Raw genomic sequence first — 22492 nt, forward strand, 5'->3', positions numbered from 1 at the left:
CAAAATGTGTTGCCATTCCAGCAGGCAGACAAGTCCGACCTTACAGGTCTCTTCAAAGGTAATGTTAAATGGAGAGGGTTCTCTATGATAGAAACTGTAGGACATGAAGATGGTGAAAGGCAGGAGGCCTTTTAGAGCTGCAGCCTCTCATGGAGAAAGATTTTCCTGCCTCTACAGATCTCACACCCTAATCCTTACCTGCTGCTATTTTCTCCTCTATGTGAGTGGGACTTCTGCAGGGATGTCAAAGGCCAAAACAACTGCTAGCTATATGTGCTAAAAACATATCTTGTTCCAGTGTGAATGTTTAAATTTCAAGCATCAAGTCAGGTCTTCCACAATCAAAAATATATTTTCAGTCTCTCAGTGAGTAGCTACAATATGTTGATGCCATTATGTCATTTTGAACAGTTTCTTAGTGGAAATTGTGCAGAGAAAAGTGTATTTTCACAACAGACTGAGCAGACACTAATGAATGTAAGATGGACTCAGGAGAAGACAGTCAATATGGTGTGGATTAATTGCCTGTAAATGGATGCCATTTGTGATGTTTGGCACCCATTAGCAGACGCATTTCCGTCTCTGATGTTAATGCACCTGAGTGTCACCGTGCTGCTATTTAATCAATTAGAAACTCGTGTATGTGTTTGTATCTTGTGTGTAATTAAGAATAAGCTGTTAGAATAGTTGGAGGATAAGGTGAGGGGACGTACAGGCTAGAGAGAGAAAAATTAGAAAAGGAAGAGGGAGAAGAAGAGATGGGGACACGCTGGCAGAGGAAAATCAGGGTCAACTGTCAGAGCGCATTGACACTGAAGGGAAGCAAACCCAAGCAGAAAGCCTTGAGCTCTGATTTCCTCAAGTGTAACTCACATACACACTCACACACACACTCACACACACAGTGGAAAGATTTGTGATAAGCTATAGGGCAACAGAAGGACGGATGGAGGAAGGAGGAAGAGGAGGCAGGAGTTTGGAGTTGAGGATTCAGAGAATGCAGTGAACGGTACAGTTACATGTCTTCTAGCATTTTCCGGGCCAGCTTAGTGACAGTTGATCAAGGAAGGATTACTGACGGCCCAAGGCACAAAATATATTTCTGGAATTAGAAGGCGTTTCATCTGTCTTATCAGATGGGCTCCGCTGCCTGCTTTCATTGGCCACACGTTCGTATCAGCAGCAGATGACACACATGCAAGCGGAGGAGTGCATCGGCTCACAAACAATTAACTGTTTTTTTTTTATAGATGGCTTCAGTTTAGCGAGTCTAGATCTGAGTAAAACAGAGGTGATGATATTTCGCCTTATGTAAACTGGAACTTCCTGCTAATAAAGGGAGGGAGGGATTCTGGGGTTTCAGTGCAGATAAGAAAATTTGTCTTTAAATACATGGTGCATCTGTGCAGCACTGAGTAAGTGTGAAGACACAGCAGTATGCACATCTTCTCCTTCTACTAGCTGTTTCAAGTCTTTTTATTAGGGCACTTAATGGCTTTGTAACCATAGAGATTTCAAAAATGATGAAGACTAAAACAGAAGTACAAAATTGCGTCCCTGCTTAGCAAGCTTCAGATCATTTAAAAACAACCTTTGGATATTTGCACTCATTTACTGAAAAGTAGAACAGATCACAGTTAACTAATTAAATATACTGAGTCACCATTTGGATAGTGTCTGGCCAGACAAAAAAAAAAAACACTTGACCAACCACAGAGTAATAGAGAGGTCCAAGAGGATGTGGAGATGATAAAAAACGGAGATATACTGTTCAGAGAGGTACAGAAGCAATGGAGAAAAAGAGTAGGGAGAGGAGGGGGAAATAACCCCAATTTGCAGCATCATCATCTTGCCGAGTGGCATTATCAGACGGATATGCATGATGGTTTTTGTGGAGGAGGCCAGATGAAAAGACTGATGAAAAGAAATATGAAACAGAGCGGAATGTCGGTGGGTGATGGAAACAGGAGGTGGATGTTCTTTGAAGAGTGGAGAGACGGTAAATTGGCACGATGAAATACAGGACAAAAAAAATGTGGGGGAGAGGAAAGAAAAATGAGGGAATAAAAAATGAGTAGATGCAAACCTGTAGGGTGCCAGCATGTGCTGTAGGAGAGCGTGGGTGAGGTTGTAGTACATGTACATGTGATGTGAACAATGAACGAAAAATATGTGAACAATCCTACTGCTCTAGGTAGAGGCAATGAGAAAAACAAGACGAATATAGTTAAGAGTTAAGGGTTAAGAGACACTGCAGGAAAAAACTGCATCTACACCATATGGCCAAAAGTATTTGGACACCCATTATCATTTATTTGCATTCAATTCTGGGTCTTTTTTTCCTGTTTCAACATGACAATGCCCCTCTGCAAATTCTGCTCATATACTGCACACATACAAGGAGCACACCATCACATACACACCCATTCATTCCAAATGACACAAATATTACTCCTATCAACATACATAACTGTACATCTGCACTGATTTAACTCTCGGTCTGCTTTGTCTTGTTCCTTGTATATGTCTTTGTATCTATGTTCCTTCAGTTCGTGCCAGTGTGTGCTTCCTTTTTTATGTCTCAAAGGGAAAAAAGAGAAATATTATAAGAGAGAGAGAACTTGACTGGCCTGCACAGAGCCCTGACATCAGCCTCATCCAACACATTTGGGATGAAGTGGAACACTTACTGCGAGCCAACGTCAGTGTCTGACTTCTGTAATGCTATCGAGGCTGAGCAGGAGCAAGTCCCTGCAGTCAGCTTCCACAATATTGTGGAAGGTCTTAAAAGAGGAGGCTGTCATAGCAGTATGTTAAACTCCATGGTTTTGAATTGAGAATTTCAACAACCACTGTAGTGTTTATGTGTAAAACATTATTTAGGCCATGTAGAATATGTGTAATATCTCAATTACAACCTGTCCTGAAGGAAATGTAAACTTGAGGATTTATTATAATTAGAGCAAATTACTTCAAGACCCAGACTCTGGTGTTGTGCTTCTCATTCAGGTCTTCAAAAGTAACAGCAAAAAAAAAGGAAAAATATTTATGGTGAAAAAATGAAGGATAGAAGAGTAAAAGAATGGAAAGAAAAGCGACATTGCCAGGAAAAAAGATTAGGAACATGATAGGGTTAAAAGGTGAAAACCAAGAAGACTGAAGCAGCCTGTGAAATACGATTACAGATACGAGAAGACTGTAAGTGTGAAGAGAGCCGGAAGGGAAAAGCAACAAGAGAACAATGAAGAGCAGTAAAAATAGTCATGCCAAAAATAAATAAAGGCAATTCAAGAAAAAATGGAAAAGGACATAAAATCGGAATAGGAAATCAGCATGCATGCAGACACAGGTCAAGAGATCGTATATTAGAAAAAGGAATATATGGTTATTTGGACTAATGAAAATGATTGACAGAGAGAGAGGAGAGTCACTCAAAGATCTCTGATATATTTTAACACATGGTAAAAATGGTCTCAGTCAGGACCAGGGCGGATATTTTTGTTTCACAGTGATGTCGCCATGTGCTCAGTACTCTACTCACTGTAACTTTTGAGGCACTGCTGTTTACTCCACAGCATCTCAGAAATATTTTACTTTTCTCTTCCACTACATTCATTTGACTCCTGCAGTTAGTGGCGATATTACAGGCTAAGATGCTATGTTCAACATGAGTAATGACATAAGCTCTTAAAATGTCACTAATGTGGAGGGAAAAAACTCAAAATATCAACTTTTCTGCACCTACAATGTTAAAAACTGTCACAGCACTGTTTTAATGCTGTGACATTTCTACTTCTTGTAAAGGCCAAACTCTCTAAAAATAGAGATACAAGGAGGCAATGTTGGAATATAGTATGATAATTATGACACACTGCTGTAATTTAGAGTGAAATCACCTACAGTATAATGTCAGCTCCACCGGGACTAGCTATAACATTAAAATACTGTTTACTCACTAATAATGTCACACTCCTACATTTGATTACTTACAATACTAATGCGTTTTAATTTGAATAATTGGCTTTTACTTATAATGAAGTGTTTTCCATCGTGGAATTGTTACTTTTACCTAGGTCAGGATCTCAATTTCTTCCTCCACACCTATTTTTAAACTCTGTCTAAAAAATACCTGTCCACATTTCACATATTGTTACCTTCAAGCAGATACTGAGGAAGCTGAATACAGGCTTCAACTTAAATGTAGAAGACATGTAAACTCATGGATTTTTCTCACAGCAGATTCATCCAATAAGCCTCACTGTAAAAAGCTGACTGCCACAGTGCTGCCTGAAAAGAATTCCACACTGCTGACAGTCCTGTGTGGGCTGCAGCACGACCTGTCTTTCCATCATCATCTGTCATCCCTGTTGGTGCAGGCAGTAATTAATGTGCCATCATATTGGTGCAACATTTTGGGTGTAATTTTCATATCAGTGCAATCATGCAAGCAATCTATTTTTGAGCAGTAATTGCTGAATAGCCTCAACAATACAGTCTATCATGGGAATATTCGTACAGGTACCTCAAAACTTACTTAAGAGCAATGCTTTAGTAAATGTTTTTTGTTGTGGTTCTCCGTAAACACTGACATTGTGTTGTCTCTAACCATTTGTTGTGTGAATGCCATTTATTGTGCAAGAAAGTACATTTGAAATGAATGATAGAGATAGAGGTGGGTGGAGAGTGGTCTGGGTTGGGTTTTGGTGTTGTGCTCCACCTCATATTTTGCAGGTGATTTCAGGCCATGGAGCATCACATCCACCAGTGGCGCCCTCTGGCTTCTCCAGTGGGGCAGCTCATGTCACCCTCATGGGGTGCTGCCCTGCTGGGGTGGTTTTTGGCTCGTGTTGCTCAGGTTTTTCCTGAAGTGGTTGGCACATGTGCCCTCTGCAATCAGCCTCCAACCACAATAGGCCTGGCATGTGATAAAGCACATATAGAAATAGGCTGTCGTATAAGACAACCTCGTAATGAAGGAGGTGTCACAAACATTGTATAAAGAGTGTTACTTTATTGTGACAACTTCTGATATAATTTTCTCTCTAATCAAATTTCTATTTGAATCATATTTATAAAACAATGCAATAGGAGCTGTGATGGCATGCTGGGATAGAGAGAAGTAGAGATAAGATTAAATACATTTTTTGAAAACATCAATTTTAAATCAAGAATTTAAAAATAACAAGTTAAAATAAAACAGACAATGCCATATCCTGGTTATTTCCTCCTGGTAAAAACACACGATAAAATATATTACTTCTAGCATTGAGAACCAAGACAGATCGTGAGCAGTTAGAATAATTTGCTAAAATTTTCAAGAAATACCATCAGACTAATCAATTTGAAGCATTGGTGAAAAGTCCTGTACTTAAGCACAGTTTCCATTATTTGTACTTAAGATTTATATTTTCTGCTGCGCTATACTTTTTTTTTTTTTTTTACTCGTTTTGGTAAGTTACGTATGCCGAATGAACTATTATCGGTTACATTTTGCTGTGTATCATTGGATATACTGACAACTGCCAAAGAATTTCTTTGATACTGAATAAATCTTAAAATTGGATGATTCTCAGGCAAGTTCTGAAGCGTTCCCATTACTCTACATTATGTTGTGAGATCTCGTTAATGGGAGACAGTCAGTCATACTTAACGGGGTATGATCTCCATTTTTTTCTATGGTGGTTGCAAAGCACCGTATAGACAAACAAGGTCTGTAACGGGTATCAGTTATGGTAGCGATTTATTTGGCTGCTATGCCTTTAAAGTTTCCCATGATCCTCCGCTGTTTTGAACTGTTTAATTCAAGAACCAGCTTCTTACAAACCACACAGATGAGCTTTGTAAGACGAGGCTGAGCTTTCCACACTACGATTAACATTTTATAAGATTAACATTATACCGCGAAACTTCTCTGACACCATGATAGTGATTGACTACAACCAGGACCCTATATATACTTCGTGTCTGCCATGTCACATCCGGGCATTCAGAAGGCTTGCTCTCTGGGCTACAAGCAGAGAACCTAGTTTCTCCCTCTATCCGCCCAGGGGAAAGTCCCCGGACTCGTGGCAGAAAGTGCCCTGGGTAATTCCAGCGTCGATCAGCGCCTCACCGTTGTAGCTGAGACGTTCATGAGAACTGAGCTTGGTAGTCGCTGGTCGACATTGTCAGCGTTAATAGTAATGCAAGCAGTTACTGACGCGTGAACAGAACGGGGCTCATTCTCGGAATGCACTTTTACCCATGTAGTTATAAGACCTAAAAAACAAAACTCTTGAAACATGTTAAGGTCGCCATCTAGTGGTTAAAAATGTGACGTGCATTAAGGCAATAAATTCACGCAAGTCAACCTGACATTAGAGGCTAAAATTTGGATGTAAAAACAATCGACGAATAATGACACAACCTCATTCACTTTTTTCTTTGTGAACTGCTTCGCACATTTACACATCAATTTCGAGAAAGCCATTGGAAATAATTCAAACATTTGAGATGCTTATATGCTGATTATGACTGTGGAATTATTTCTTCAACCAGTATAAATCTGTACTTACAATACAACGTCCTCATTATGGAGCAGCCTGAGACATTTGTATTGTCGTGCTGGGCAGGTCAGGACCTGTCTGAACACCTAACTAACCTTGTCACCATGAAGTTCACTGATCAGGTGGAGGCTGAATGTAAGGTGATACGGAAATATCTCAAGCCTCATCATTATTATTCTGTATTGAATAGGGCCCACGGGACTGCACTTTCCTCTGTGGTGTCACCTTCCTGCATGACGGGGTAAGAACAAAGACTCTTGATTTTGCATGTTGACACCACTAGAGGGAGCACCTGCCCTGCAGCATCCTTCCTAATACACTCTGACATAAGAGCACACAAAGGCACACATCCACATACTGTATACCACTGGATTAGGCAGCACACAGGATTATAGTGTCACATGGTGGCCTCTCTCCAAATGGCGCCTGCCGGTAACCTACTTCCCCCTCTGAGCTATCCTATCATTCATTTGGAGTGGGCGTAGGCTCACGCTGCAGCAGCATCACAAAGGTTCAGCTCCTCCCTGCTGTATCCTGGAGAAACTGACGGGTGGAGGGAGGGAGGGAGGGAGAGACAGAAAGAGGGAGATAGAGAGAGAGGATCAGGGTCAGATGAATTCCAGTCTGAGTGACGAAGACAGTGTGTGCGAGTGGAGAGGAGAGTGTGTGTCCATGTGTGTGTGTGAGTGGACGAATCAGGGAGGGTTAGAGTGAGAGAGTGAGGGGGGGCTGATTTGTGTATGTGTGTGAGAGAGACAGAGAGACAGAGAGAGAGAGAGACAGGAAATTCAGGCAGGAGAGGGTTGGGGAGATAAAGGGAGGAAGGAAAAGGGGGACAGAAGGGAAAAAAAAGACAAGACAAGGGGACCCAGACAGAGAGGGAAGATGGCTGAACCGGAGCTGAAATCACGGAGCAGCAGGGAGAGCGTTGCCAAGGCGGTGAGCCAGGAGAAGATGGGGGGTAGGTACAGTGCATGCTCACACTTCTGTAGACACCACATGGTGCAGGGCTGCATTAATCCGCCATGCGCTCTGATGCAACAATGCCCCATGCAAAAGTACAGTCTGGCTGTCGTAGGTATAGAGACACATCACGCTGTTTTGGGTGTGTGTGTCATGGCGACAGGTATCTGAGGTGACAGGTAAGGAAATTTGACAAATATTGTACAAAGGCAGATCTTGTGTGCCTCACCCTGTACCCGGCCAGTAAACACAATTACCCGATGCATGTGGTGTGTGTTTACATTAACAGAGGGAGGGGTAAATTAGGGACATAAAATGTAATTCTTGAGAAACCGGTTTTCAAAGTAGCCCTGATGAGCCAGTGTGACCTGTTCTTAAACAGCCCATACCACATACCAAAATCTCTTACCAAAATTGCTGATTCAGAATGCTCACATTCAGGCACTGCCATTAGAAAAAAATGTCTATTTCGCTTCTGTTTTGTCATGTGTGTAGTCATATATTGTACCATTATGTCAAAATGAACTGGTGACTATAATGTCTCAACAAAGAGAAATTCAAAGATAACTTTACCACTTTTCTAACAGTTACTGGAAATGCAAAGTAATTGTACATCAAATGTGAGACTCTCTTGTCTGTCCTCCCTCCTCCAGCAGCTGAAGCAGACCCAGACCAAGATGGTCTTATTGTGGAGCAGCCATCATCTCCATCTACCCCCATGGTCTCTGCCCCCACGGCCACAAGCCCCACAAACGGCCCGCCTGCCAAGGGGGAGAAAATCGAGCTCAAACGCAGCATCACCCTCTTCAACGGCGTGGGGATGATCATAGGAACCATCATCGGCTCGGGCATCTTTGTCACTCCGACGGGTGTGATCAAAGAGACTGGCTCGGCTGGGCTCTCCCTGATCATCTGGTCCGCCTGCGGGGTCATCTCCACCATGGGTGCCCTGTGCTACGCCGAGCTGGGCACGACCATCGCTAAGTCAGGGGGGGACTACACTTACATCTTGGAGGTGTACGGCGAACTGGCGGCCTTTCTGAAGCTGTGGGTGGAGATGCTCATCATTCGGCCATCGTCGCAGTATGTGGTGTCGCTGGTGTTTGCTACCTATCTCCTGAAACCTCTCTACCCACACTGTGCTGTGCCCGACAGTGCTGCCAAGCTCATTGCCTGCCTGTGTCTTAGTGAGTCGGGGTTGCTGGCTGGGGGTACAATAGAAAGAAATGCACATGTTTATATTTAAAACTCTTCATTCCAGGTGATTATTCCTCCAATTCCTGATTCTGTTCTGTTTGTATCTTCCACCTCCTGTAGCATCTCTTACGTTTGTAAACTGTATCAGTGTGAGAGCGGCCACCAAGGTTCAGGACTTGTTCACAGCCTCCAAGTTGCTGGCCTTGATCATCATCATCCTCTTTGGCTTCATTCAGATTTTCACAGGTGAGTCCCACTTAACTCACAGACTGACAGACAGAGCCACAACGGCTCTGAAAACTCCAGGCATCATTTTTCTACAGCTCATACTTTATCATGCTCTGGCACTTTCAGGGATCTTTGCAAAACTGTGCTTTGCTGTATATTATTCTGTGGCCACAGGTCTACAAAACACAAAGAGGCCAAAAGCAGTGATAAACTCACATTAATTAAAGAATCTAATTGTATATCTCAGCTTCATATCACCTGCATGACTACAAGCTGGATGTTGCAGCTCAGTCTGTTTCACTAACTGGTATCATTTACCCCTAACCCTAACCCTCCTCTGTCCCTCCCAACAAACACTGCTGTTGTGTTGAGTCTAAGGGACACCCCCTTGTTTTTATTGTTGCTTATTGCAGTAATAATACTAAAAATAAAAGCATAAATTTTCAGATTGAAGTTTGTAGATTTTACAGAGTTATAGTCATCATTATTTCATCCTATTGTGTAGCAGTATGAAATAGCACTGCCTGAGACCGAGGTTTATTTCTTTCATCCCTAATGATCAGCAAATTGTTGACTAACACTAATGAGCCCAACCGAGCAGACTGCCCTCCTTTTCAGTTTGTTTGCACAGTTGCTGTGTCTGAACACAAGGCTTGTCTGTCCGCAGCTATGTAATTGAGTCCAAGCAAGTGTGCAGCCATGTGCATGTGTGTGTATGCAGGGTGCGCTTTGAAGCTGAACACTGCCAAGCATAATTGGTTTCATGCATGACTCATGTGTACAGTGTGTATCTAACTGAACAACATAGAACATATTTAGTCATATACGGGAAATGGTGGAAAATTATGAGACACTGGAGACTATTTCTATTCCTGCAGTAATGAATTACATTATGAAGTGAATCTTCCATTCCATATCCCTTAGACATGGAGGGAGACCACCACTACTGATGTGATTCTCAAATGAAATGTCAACTCCATCATGAATAACCAGAAAAATGCATAGATTTTTCAAATCTGAAATAGCAAAGTTACTGAATCAGCTCCAGTCATTCAAAATAAACCAGCGCGGGAAGACAGGACAGAGTGGCCATCCTTCGCTCCATGCTACATCTGCCGCCCCCCACTCGCCTCTTTTGCAAAGCCATGCCCACTGCCATTGTGCTCCTCACTGTGTTACCATGGAAACTAGGCGGCGAGGCTTGCCGGCTGTTGTCACACTATGGTCTTTCAGAGGACTCAGTGAGAAAATAATGTGTGTGTAACAGGCCTCACCGAAAGGGAAGTCATTACCATCTGAAAACGACAGGTAGAGGAGAGAGTCACGCAGGGGCAAGACTTCAAGCACTTTTGAACACACACAAACACACATACACACACACACACACACACACACACACACACAAACAGCCTCCTGAACGGCCGCATGATGCACTGGTTTAGGTAGCCGCTGTGAATAAATGGGTGGACTGAGGTTTGCTTATCAAAAGACATTTGTGCTCATATTTAAATGTCAGCGAGGCAGAACCTCATTATGTTTCCAGTCCATCAAAGGAGATGCTCAAACCTGGAGGTAAAGTGCTCAGACAGAGTCCCTCATGGCTAGTTGCTGGTTTAAAATGTCAAGCCTGTCAAGGGGCAGGGGCAACAGACTGGTCCTAGATGCAAGAAATAAAACAGTGACAGCATCCCTCAATAGAAATGCATTAAATCTCTATGAAACCACATAACTCCTTTATGAACCAAAGCTGTTAGTGCAGAGAGGGGTAGGTTTCTCAATCAGTCGTCCTTAACTTCTTATTTTTTCTGTGTGCAGGTGATGTGCCGTACCTGATGCCAGACAAGGCGTTTGAAGGCAGCAAAATGGGGGTTGACAACATTGTCTTGGCTTTGTACAGCGGTCTCTTTGCTTTTGGAGGCTGGTGAGGCATTTCTGACCTATTTTGATATAATTACAGACCAGAAATAGAAGTGATTTGTTGCTTTGCAGTGCAATATACATTAATCCCAGTCTTTTTCCAATCCCACAAATACTGTTGAACTCTCTATTTTTCTTTTAGGAACTACCTGAATTACGTGACCGAGGAGATGATCAATCCAGAGAGGTGACTTAAATGTGATGAAGGTTGTGTTGAGGATTGTACAGATTCTCCTGTAAATATCTGCCAACAGCATGACTACCCACACCCATGTTTCAGCTTGTCTACCCTCCGTTGGGTGCATGGAAATACAGTTAAGAGGGGCTGGATAAAGGAACAGGAATACCATAAAGTATAATGCAATCCAATACAATACCATCTTTACAAAACAGCGTTAGAGTTGAATCCAGAGAGTATTGACTAAAGCTGAACATTATAGCCTTGCATTGGATTGGATTGCATGATCAGATATTCCAGTTGTTTTGTCTACCCCTTGTATGATGCCTCAAATATTATTTTTTATTATAGGGGTGCATGTGATGCTTGTGCTTTTAAATACTATATTATATCATCTAGCACAACTGATCACTGTACACAACTAACCATATGAAATTACATGAAATTCATGTTTGCAATTGAATTGCATGAGACTAAACACAAAATCACTCATCTCATGAATGCAACGGAAACAAATATTTAAGAAAACAGATATTAAAACATGATGTTAAAAGGTTTGCTTGTCAAATGACCTCTATAATTTCTCTCTGTAGGAACCTTCCCCTGTCTATCATCATATCCATGCCTATAGTGACAGTGGTGTATGTTCTGACCAACCTGGCCTACTTCACCACCATCTCTCCTCAAGTTATGATTGAGTCCGAGGCTGTTGCCGTGGTGAGCATCATACTTCTGTCATAAAGTTGTGAGACTTCACAAAATGCAGAAGAAATGCTTTTTTAATTTTTACAAACGTGAGCTGCCCTCTCTGACCATGCTGTTTTGCAGAGTTTTGGGGAGTATCATCTCGGTGTCATGTCCTGGCTGATTCCTGTCTTTGTGGGACTGTCCTGTTTTGGAGCTGTCAATGGATCCCTCTTCACCTCAGCACGGTGTGTGTTTACACATGGAGAGTAAAATTTGATATTGACTGCATTTTGCCACTTTAATACAACACATTTTAAGTTTATATAATGAGTTTGAATAATGTTTTGAGAAAAGGATACTTGATTTTGGGGGATGTGAAGTTTCATATGATAGGAGGGTAAGAGGGATTTGTTCTAAAATATGAGGCTGTTATTGGTTAGAAATTTTATACAGCTATTTCATCACAAATGAACCATGAAAGAGCTTTTTCTCTTCTAGATTGTTCTATGCTGGAGCTCGAGAGGGTCAACTCCCTGCTGCTCTGGGATTGGTTCACACAGACGTTTTCACACCAGTGCCGTCCCTCATCTTTACGGTAAGACTCCTGCTACTTACAGGGATAACATGACCGTTACTTTTGTGCTCTACAAATCATAATCATCACCGTTAGAAGCCTTTAGAGTCAAAGTAACCCAAGAACCTATGATGACATCCAGTAAGGTTATAGTAAATGAAGGTGAATTAAATCACATATGACCTTTGATAATCTCTATGTGTGACCCAAGATGATTTGCAATAGCATCAACAGATTTCTAGCAATTCAATTTGATTATTAGCTAAAAAGAGTACTCATCATAAATCTGAATATTTGGTATATTTCTGAAGTATCTTTAAAGTTAATTTTAATAAACAAAATTCCCTTTTTATTGTGGGGCACAAGAATTATTTACACACATTTACATGCATGGGATGTGTATTTGGAGGTGAGGCCTCTGAAACATTTTAGGAGAAGAATGTGTGTGTTTATGTGCTATGTATGAAAGACTAATATCTTGTGTTCCTTTTCCTTTATATCAGTGTTTTCTGTCCATGATGTATGCCATCTCCCAGGACATCTTCTCTGTCATCAATCTCTTCAGCTTCTTCACCTGGCTGTGTGTTGGTATGGCCATTGCTGGTATGCTCTGGCTGCGCTTTACCAAGCCTGACCTCAGAAGGCCCATTAAGGTAGGGCACCCATGTCAGTGGATCTACCTGTGAAAAGTCATTTTTCAAGGATTTGAGAATCACTGAAAGGTATACACATGATGTAAGACCTTGGCTTTACTAGAACCTCAGCCAGTCTCTCTGTCTGCCTTAAACATAAACATGTCTCTGGGTTTCATAAAGCCTTCTCTATTTTTTTATTATTATTATTATTTTTTAAATGAAACAACTATTGTATCACTGCTCTTGTTATTAGTTGGAAGTGGAACCATACTGTGATTTCAGGATGGGAGCGGTATTTGCACAAATACATGGCTCTTTGTTTCTTTTTCATCATGGGAACATTACCTTGGTCTTGGTCAGAGTCTTTCATCTCTCCTTTGAGCCTGAGTGCTCTCAGCCCATTTGTTTTATAAGACGAACGTCTAACAAGGAACAAATGGAGCTTTCTTCTTCATGTGTAAACCATTTGTGAAACAAGACAATTGTCAGTTTTTTACATCTAAATTTAGCTTCTGCCAGAACAACAGTGCATTTCTCTTCATTAGCTCACAATGCTTAGCTACAGTAGCTGTTTATTTAGTATTTTTAGTTTTTTAGTGTAAAATTCAATAATCAATAATAATAAGTAAATTTCAATAAAGTAGGCACTGCATTCTCATAATGTGTATATTCAGACCTGTTAAAATGTAATAAAAGCACAGAGGACAATATAATCACATCACAGCAATAATAATAAGTAATGGTTATTACTTCATAAAGGTTGTACTGTTCTGTATGGTTTTAACCAGTAGTGAAAGAAAGTACAACCACAGTGTAAATCACACATTATAAATAAATAAATAGTAATAATGCAGAATGGATCATTTTAGAATTCCAAAACTTTGTATTGCTCTAATCATTGATGTATTAATGTGTAATTACTTTAATACTGCAGAAGATAAAGGTGGAGGCAATTTTAACTATACTTACTACTACTACTGTATACTTGTGATTTCAGATTTTTTGTATTATTGATGTGAATATGTAAAGTAGCCGAATTGTATTGTAGAGTAGAAGTACAAAGTAGCAGAAAATGGAAATACTCAAGTACAATAATCATAAAAATTGTTCCCAGGTATGGTGCTTATTAAAGTACTAAATGTACTTAGCTACTGCTGGTTCTAACTGGGAATGTGATAATAAATCCCAATAAGGCTAATAACTTCAAGCACTTATTGTATCATTTTTAACTTTCTTATCACATAAGAACAGAACATACAGTCACATTATTATGAAATCAAACTGTGATGTTTTTATATGATTAATATTTATATGATCAAATATTATCATTATTACATTTTATGCACCATCCTCTGTTTTAATCGGAACAAACGCCTTCATCTATTGTATTTTCTTTCTTCAGGTGTATCTGTTTATCCCTATAACATTCGTTTTGGGCTGTGTCTTCATGATCGTCGTGTCCTTCTGGGCAGCTCCATTTGAGTGCCTGGTAGGTAGCAGCATTATTCTCACAGGCATCCCAGCGTACCTACTGGGCTACAAGTGGAAGAAACCCCATGTGGTCAAGAAGATGCTGGGTGAGTGTGACGTGTTTGTTTTTTCATGGTGTCTTCGTCTGTTTGCTCAGGCAAGGTGGGAGAAGCATTCATTACAGTTTATTATGAAATTCACATGAGAGCACCAGCTCGAGCAACGCCACTGATACATTCAGTTTGTTTACATAGTCAGAGTGAAGGACTTGAACCAAGGTGCTGAGCCGATGTTTAATAAAATCTGTCAACATTTGATCTGCAGTGACCTAGCTCAAGGAAAACAGACATGGCTAATGCGATGTAGTTGTTTCTCCTCAGAAATCTTCACCATGTTCTGTCAGAAGATCTTCATGTCTGTTCCTGAGGAGAAGGGGCAACATGAGGCGGCTGAGTAATATTGGACAGGCTGAACAAGATGAAGGACTGAATTGCTATTTTTGTCTCAACGTTCTTGACATGTTTACATTCATTCATTCTTTTTTTTTTTTTTTAAATGATCTTTATCTAACCAGGCAGGTAACTCTGGAACAAACTGGTATATACAAGAGCAGCCTGTCAGTCTTGGAAAAGGAGGGCTTATGTATGTGTGTATGCTCTTGTGTACAAAGTATGTAGGCATATTTTATGAACACTGCAGTGTTTAAAATAGTAAAATCTTAGCCAGGATTTTATGCTACTTTCATTCTAAATCTGTTTCACAAGTACAACTCCTTTAATGCTGGAACATGCTTATAGGTTGCATGTTAGTTAATGGAGAATCATGCTCTGATCTTGGTGTCACAGGCACATAATTAATTGTATACTGAAAACACAGCACATTAGAGGCTCCAAACAGTATGCTCTAGTGGCCTAAAGTTTATTGTTTGCCTGAAGTGTACAAATGAGTAGTTTATTAGGGCAAGAAAACATTTTTGACTTTCTTTACATTTACTAAACACTAACAACCAAAACTACCCATAGTTCATTATAGTTTACAGTTTTATAGAATGAGTTTTAAAGCCCTGTATAAGAAACACTAAGTATATAGTGCATAAATAAAGTCAGGGGTGGAGGAAGGTTGGAAGTGGTTTACTAGCATAACACTGATTAGATCATACACATAGGCTGCTAATATTTCTGTTAAATAAATATTGATTTCTATATTTGTATTTTTTGTATTCATTTGTAAGATGAATCAGCAGCACACAGCACTATCTTAAAGCACAAACTAAAACTGAGATGAAACAGTGTATGTAATGTTTCCTTAAGATATGTTGCTGTGAAGCAGGCCTGTTCCTGTATCATTTTATTTTCAGTGTCTTTGCTCCATGTGTGATGATATTTGATGAAATGACAGCAGATACCAGCACCTGTTTGTGAGGCATTATTATAAAAAACTGAAGATCTGTATAGATGTCATTCTAGTGGCTGTATTTAGTAAACTCCATTGTAGTGTTAGTGTTTTGTAATGCGTGTATCTATTATCTGTGCCAGCTGTGTCAGTGCTGATATTCCATTTTTTAAAAATTTTTTGTTTTATCATCACTGTAAGACCAAAATGAATGTTGCAAATGGAGTGACATCAACTTTGCTTTTTTTTTTTTTTTTTTTTTTTTTTTTTTTAAAGTATCTATAACCCCCCTGCTTTTTAAATAAATATCTAAGGTTTTCCCAAAGTTATTGGAATGCCCTTTCCCAGTCCAATCAAGATCCAAGAGCAAAAAAGTCTCAGGGGGAAAATGAAGTAGGGTGGAATGTGTGTGGGTTGGGAAACATTTCTGGATTTTGCACAGAACAGAGTGACAGTCCCCATAAACATCAAAAACATCAACAAGTGTTATGTGGATTGTTAGCCTCTGCTCAATTCATTGCGTGCTGACAGTCCAGGTTTTCTGGGACATTGTCAAATCTAATGAATGTATAATAATTGAAGACAAAAAACAGAAAGAGGTTCCTCCAGCATGAATGGAGCTTAAGATTTGACAGTTTCTCACAATGCGGGACAGCAGAATGAGGAAAATACTGATACTATAATGCTGTGAAACATGACGTCCAACAGATTTACTATACGTTGGACCTAAGAGAGGAGCGCTTTTCAACCTCATCTTATTTGTTGATGGATTGGATGATGAACAATCAAAATTTAAAAACGCTGCCATGAAAATGGGAGGGACACACAGCGTCCCCCCGTAGCATCTAATGTTTACAACAGATTTTAAGGAAAAGAAGTTGATATGAAGTTAGAAAAAGGCACAGTTTATTACATAAAAAAAAGAGAAAGTACTTTTTTCAAAATCTTCATCCCAGTCAGATAATTGTGAGCAAAACAAACAAACGGCACAATGCTTGAAGGAAGTAAAATGTATTTGTCCATTATCAAACAAATTAGTTTAAATTAAAACAGAGCACATGTGTCCAAAAACACAAAGTATTGATTGAGATGAAGATATATGGTTACTGCTGGCCTCATCATATATTTTATGTTACGCACAACATACTGGATCTGTGTATTACCATATATATATATGAATTGATGATGCCTTTAAAGGTATTTGCCTAATAAAATGTTATAGAGAAACACATAACTCTAATAGCATATTTTTAATCTTGCAAACAGAAAGTACCTATGTCAATTATTGTAACTGTTGTATGTCAGTGACCATGGCAGGTACATGTAATAATAAAAATATTTTTGTTCAAAATTTGGTTTGGTGTTTTTTTTAAAGCCAACAAAAGAAGTCTTCCTCTGAGGGTTAAAATCTGATTCCTCGCTGCTGTTGAAATGCAGTGGCCTAATATACTTGCATCAGTTAACAAAAGGCGAGCCGCAGCCTCTCCTCAGATAACAGTTTGAAATAGAACAAGCGATCCCAGAACACACGATAGTTCCTATCCAAATGAGAATGTTTCACAAGCAGGATTTTCTCAAAATGTTGTCCAATGGCGTTATCATTTCAGCCATCAAGCGTCTGGGCAGTGATCTGTATGAAACGCCCTGTCCTTTCTTGTTTGTCTTGTTTGTTGCCTGTCAGACAATGATGCTGCTGACGCCTGCACTGTCAGGAGAGCTCATATCCGCCTGAAGAGGAAATGAGAGGGTCTGATGGCTGCTGATGGAACCAGTATCAGAGCTTCTGGAGACGATATTAGTGATGGGAGATTGGACAGGCAAGGAGCCAATATTGCACGAGTGACGTATGGAGTATTTTGATACCCTTTACAAAAAGGCAGGGAACTAAACAGAGACTTTAATGGTTCATTTGATGTGCAATAATAAAGGTAAAACCCAGCTTTACTGGTCACAAATGGGCAGTGTTTAGAGACAAATCTAATATTGAAGCTTTGTGTTATTGTCAGTAAAAATATAAAACCAGGTATGAGAGATAATTTCTTAAAGCAGCCGTCAGTCAGATAACACTATAACATATTATACTTTCTTAAATTGTGTACATGCATGGCTGAATCACATTTTAGTCTTATAAAAATTCTTTTCAGATTTAAATATATTTCACACACTGCCAGCTTTCTGTGTTGTAAAATAACCCCTGGGCAAAACTATATATGAAACATGGAGTTTCAATTATTTATCATCAGTTGAGGTGAAACTGACTCAACTTCACAGTAAGACACATCATCAACATCAATCTGTTCACATAATTTAGTTGTTCATATTGAGCCTTCACAATATGTTTTTTAATAAAACAAGAAGAATTCCACAAGTGAAGTGAAATAAATAGACTTGTCCCCTGAGCATTCGGTCTGATTTAAACCGTGTTCTTGAAACAAAAATATACAATATTAAGAAATAGAAACTTGATGTTCAAAGACTTTTCTTGTCTTTCAACAAGTTGTTGTCCTTTAGCAAAGTTGTTCAGCTTCTTTTGAGAAAAATGTTGTTTAGATTTTTGGTCTCAATAATAGACTTTCTTGCTATAAATGTTTAGTTTTAGGAGCCGTGAGGTGGGAGTTATTACATTTAGGACCAGGGATATGTTTTCTTTTCATGTATCTAACTTTTTTTTTATATGAAAAAAGTGTGGGAGGTACATGTTTAATAGTTTTTTATGTTAGAACAAGAAACTTACCACACATAACCAGCAGATGGAGATAGAGGAACATAAATGGGAGAGCAAAATAGTCTAGAGAGCGGGACCAACACCTCACTGCTGTCATACAATTGTAATTAGACATGTTAGCAAGTAAAAGTTCATACAACATCTCTCTTTAAAGCTCCATGCAATGTAAAAGCTTTTTTTTCCCCTTATTTGTTGGCATCTACAGGTTAATCTGCTCACATGATGTAACTTCTCAAGTGTTCTTGAGTTCTTCTGATATTGTTCTATTTCAGTTTTTAGACTCATTAAACCAGGGTACTATGTTTTTTCAAGAACACCCTTTTGACACATTCGTGTCAAGAAGATCAGCTGCCCTAGAACCACAGTTATGGATTGAAGGCCTTGCTCAAGGGCACCTCTGTAGTGGTAATAATGGTGAAGCGAGGGCTTTTTATGTCCTTTATTATCATTAAAACATATCAGCATCACACCTCACCAACATTCTGACTGAGGTCACTGAGCTGTAATGAATAGATTTTTTCTGTCTTTGTGGTGACTTTATGAATCATCTCTAGGGGGCACTGCGTCATCATCATCATGGAGAGAGAGAGAGAGAGAGAGAGAGAGAGAGAGAGAGAGAGAAGAGAAAGAGAGGAGGGGGAGGGATGATAGATTCCATTTCTATTCCACCTTTAATCCAACTGTGAAATTCGTAAGTAAAAGGCAGCCCTTTTTTCCCTCTCAGGTAGTTCTCTGAAAGACTGTGTACTGCTGCATCAACCGAGTTTCATCATCACACCTTTGCCCAAAAACACGGCCAGCGGGCAGAAAAATGGTGCTTGATTTATTACATTAATCAGGTCTGGGTGTTAAAAAAAGAAAACAGAGAAAGAAAGAAAGAAAAAAAAAACAATGAAAAGGTTAAAGTTCACTAAGTGAAGTTACACTGCGAAGCTTAAACTTCTCACCTAATGAGCCGTGTGACAGTCACATTAACTTCTGCAACATCAAAGATAATTCTCCTAATTAACCTCAGACACATGCAGGGGGAATGCAAAGTTATGTTTATAGGCTCCTGCAGCTATCAGGTGCTACTCATCAAATTACTAATGAATGTGTTGCGACTCAGCAATGTAAACTGCGGCGAGATGATTCAAATAAGCAGAGACGTGCACGTCCACTTCTCCACTTTAAACATTTTATTACAGACAAAAGAAAACAAAAGAAGTATTTGTGACACAAAATGAATCTAATGCTGGTACACTGGTATTGCACCAACAACAATTTCTGAAAAAATAGTTATTATTCTAATAATTATGTTGTCTGAATAATAATAATAATAATAACAATAATAATAATAATAATAATAATAATAATAATAATAATAATAATAATGCACCCTGATGAAATTAAGCCAAAATGTTACTTCATATCATTCATAAATAGATGTGAAACCTGCAACCAAATTAAATAGAATGACCATATTGTAAAACATATGATATTCAACAAAACAAAATGGGTTCTCTTATCACTGGCTTTACAAATCAAAGAAGTACATTTGGCAGGTTTATACACAAAAAATTATAATATCTACCCCCTGACCACTCCTCCGAAACGCAAAATCCTGCTACAGTGAAAAAACAAAATATCTTAAGATTTTTTTTCTTCACAAAAAATGATAAAGATGAGTTCAACACAATTCTAAAACACCTAATAAAACTAGTCAAAAACTTTAAAACCCACTGTTATGTTTTTTTTTCTTTAGTAACATTTCACATTTAGCAACTTTTTTTAAATTTTTTTTTTTATTCACCTGTACAAGTGGTGTCAGGACTAAGGGATGGTGGGAGGGGGTTACAGGTGGTTGGGGAGGGGGAGGGGGTGGGGGTGGTCCTTACTGACCGAGAGGAGGAGGAGCTAAAAGGAGAGGCTTCAACCTTTGACCTCTACAGTTTTGGAACGTCCTGAGGCCACGTGAAGAGAGTGACACTCTCTATCGGAGCTCCGCCACTTAGGGAGGAAATAGAGCGTTTTTCAGTCTTTTGCATTTCTCTCTCTCGCTTGGAGAGAAACAAGATGAGTGAACACAGTTTCAACACAAGTTTTAGTGTGTGTATTCCCTCACTGAATCCGCCTGCACAAAAATCACATAACCAAACAAAAATAATGTTAAAAAAAATAAAAGAAAGCAAGGGACTGCAGCTAAATACACACATAAGTGGGATCCATTTTGGTGATATTTACAATCACTCTGTGACATATAAAGGAAATGAGGGAGTCCTTTACTAGGGGCGAGGATGATTTACAAATGTCTTATGTATTTGTGACTATCTTCATTAAAATTTCACTTTGCTTTTACTCAGTCAGGGTGTTTCAGTCTGTCCTGAAGTATATGCACCCCTGCTGAGGTGACTATATTCTAGTTTGCTGCATTAGCTTTTCTACTCAAGACCCCTACACTTTGAGTATGCTTAGAGCATTTCATCTCCCCAATGAGGGCAGTCCATGGCAAACACAGAGTAATGGAGTGAAGAGGAAAGAAAGCATCTTTTAAAAATTCAAAACAAGATGAGAAGACATTTTTTTGGTCTTCATTTCCAGTATGTTGGTGTGAGCTTAAAGCTCACTGCCACTGCAAAAAAAAAAAAAAAAAAAAGGAAAGTTCACTGATAAAGAAAAAAAAAAGCAAAAGAAGTGCCTCAGGCTTCTGGCCGATCTAAGTGCTTGGCAAATAGGTGAAGTTACTGTAGCAGTCTTTGGGATTTTCGAAATCCGTCAGAAAAAAAGAAAAACAAAATGGTGTTGAAGCAGATACATTGATGACGTTGTTATGTTGGAAAGCTTCCTGGAGTCTGACATTTGGAGGTCTTTCAACTTCAAGTGAGGTAGAGAGGCTTGTCCCGGGCTCCCATGCCACTGCTGAGGAAGAGGAAACATGTATTAACGTATGTCTGGATTTATGGATACATGTGAATGCAATGATATTCTGACTACATGTACTTCTGTTTATCCTATGCTTCACCAGGAAATCCCAGTGAGATTATTAAATCTTTTTTCAAGGATGGCCTGGCTGAGAAACAAACAAACATAAAAGCTGCCAACAAACAACATACATCAATAAGCATGAAGACAAATACAAAAGTCAAAATTTGCAGATCACTTGGTTCTTGAAATGTCAAATACAAAGTCTGTTCTCCAGTTATCTTTACTGACGCAGTGGAAATAATTCAGTACCCTCCAAAACTCCAAACTACAATGATCTGACACTGAGGGAGAAGGTTTAAGCAAAGACTCAGTCTACTTCAAAGACCGTCAAACGTGATTTGACCCAGGCGTGATCCTATTTGACATACAGATGAATCAGCTCTAAATACAGGAGATACTGACTTTCAGCTCTGCTGCCTCTCAGAATAGCAACACCAAGTTTCAGGTGTGAGACAAAACAACATTCCTCTTGTACCTGCTTGAATAGCTTGATTTAATAAGGCAGTGTGTGCTGAGCAAAACACAGGGAAACTTAATTGGATGTCACACTTTTTCCAAGCTCGGTAATAGCATTGTTCTACTGCTGCATTACTCATTTCAATTTCAAGGAGATGCTTTGCTTTAGCAGGGAAATCGCAGTCTATGATTAATACTGTCTGAGTGTCTGAGTGTGAAAGTGAAGTGGTTTAGGGCAGCTCATTTGGAAAATAAGTAACTGTCAGACAACAGCTCTCTATTCTCAACAATAAAATGTCCCGGAAAACATTTAGTTTTGACCATCCTCTCGTGGATAATTTCTTCTTGTTTAGCACACAACACTCAACGCTACCACAACGCAATATGGTGACTCGATGTGATGAGCTCACCCGCAGTGGTTGGGTCCACAGTCCCTGTTGCAGTACTCGCTGTCCCAGTCTGGGTTCTGGCCGTGCACTGGGTTAGGGGCCCCTGGAGACTGTGAGCCCCCGACACTGTTCTGGTAATCAGCCTGAATATGGGAGAATCCCTGCAGATTGG

The 22492-nt window shown here is 39.6% G+C and overlaps 2 protein-coding genes across 6 annotated transcripts in view; one reads left to right on the plus strand and one right to left on the minus strand.

Annotated features, from left to right (window-relative positions):
- Nucleotides 1-7097: 7097 nt before the first annotated feature.
- Nucleotides 7098-17137, plus strand: LOC108891705 (large neutral amino acids transporter small subunit 1). 2 transcript variants are annotated; one of them, XM_018688978.2, is made up of 11 exons: nucleotides 7098-7506; nucleotides 8165-8695; nucleotides 8826-8951; nucleotides 10749-10854; nucleotides 10993-11037; nucleotides 11622-11745; nucleotides 11857-11960; nucleotides 12214-12310; nucleotides 12793-12942; nucleotides 14327-14501; nucleotides 14775-17137. In XM_018688978.2, the coding sequence occupies exons 1-11, from the start codon at nucleotides 7431-7433 to the stop codon at nucleotides 14849-14851; spliced, it is 1611 nt and encodes a 536-aa protein (XP_018544494.1). In that variant the 5' UTR covers nucleotides 7098-7430; the 3' UTR covers nucleotides 14852-17137. The 2 variants fall into 2 exon arrangements, with proteins under 2 accessions (XP_018544494.1, XP_018544493.1); XM_018688977.2 differs by having other exon boundaries at nucleotides 7099-7506; nucleotides 8162-8695.
- Nucleotides 17138-19671: 2534 nt separating this feature from the next.
- Nucleotides 19672-22492, minus strand: part of LOC108891706 (thymocyte selection-associated high mobility group box protein TOX) — a 134646-nt gene continuing 131825 nt past the window's right edge. For all 4 annotated transcript variants that reach the window (XM_051071166.1, XM_051071167.1, XM_018688980.2 and 1 more), the window contains 2 exons: nucleotides 22342-22481; nucleotides 19672-21409 (listed from right to left, as the gene is read on the minus strand). In XM_051071166.1, the coding sequence (XP_050927123.1) occupies nucleotides 21367-21409; nucleotides 22342-22481 (183 nt within the window). In that variant the 3' untranslated portion in view covers nucleotides 19672-21366. The remainder of the gene's footprint in view (nucleotides 21410-22341; nucleotides 22482-22492) is intronic.

The sequence above is a fragment of the Lates calcarifer genome, linkage group LG6, assembly GCF_001640805.2.
Source record: "Lates calcarifer isolate ASB-BC8 linkage group LG6, TLL_Latcal_v3, whole genome shotgun sequence".
Lineage (NCBI taxonomy): Eukaryota > Metazoa > Chordata > Actinopteri > Centropomidae > Lates > Lates calcarifer.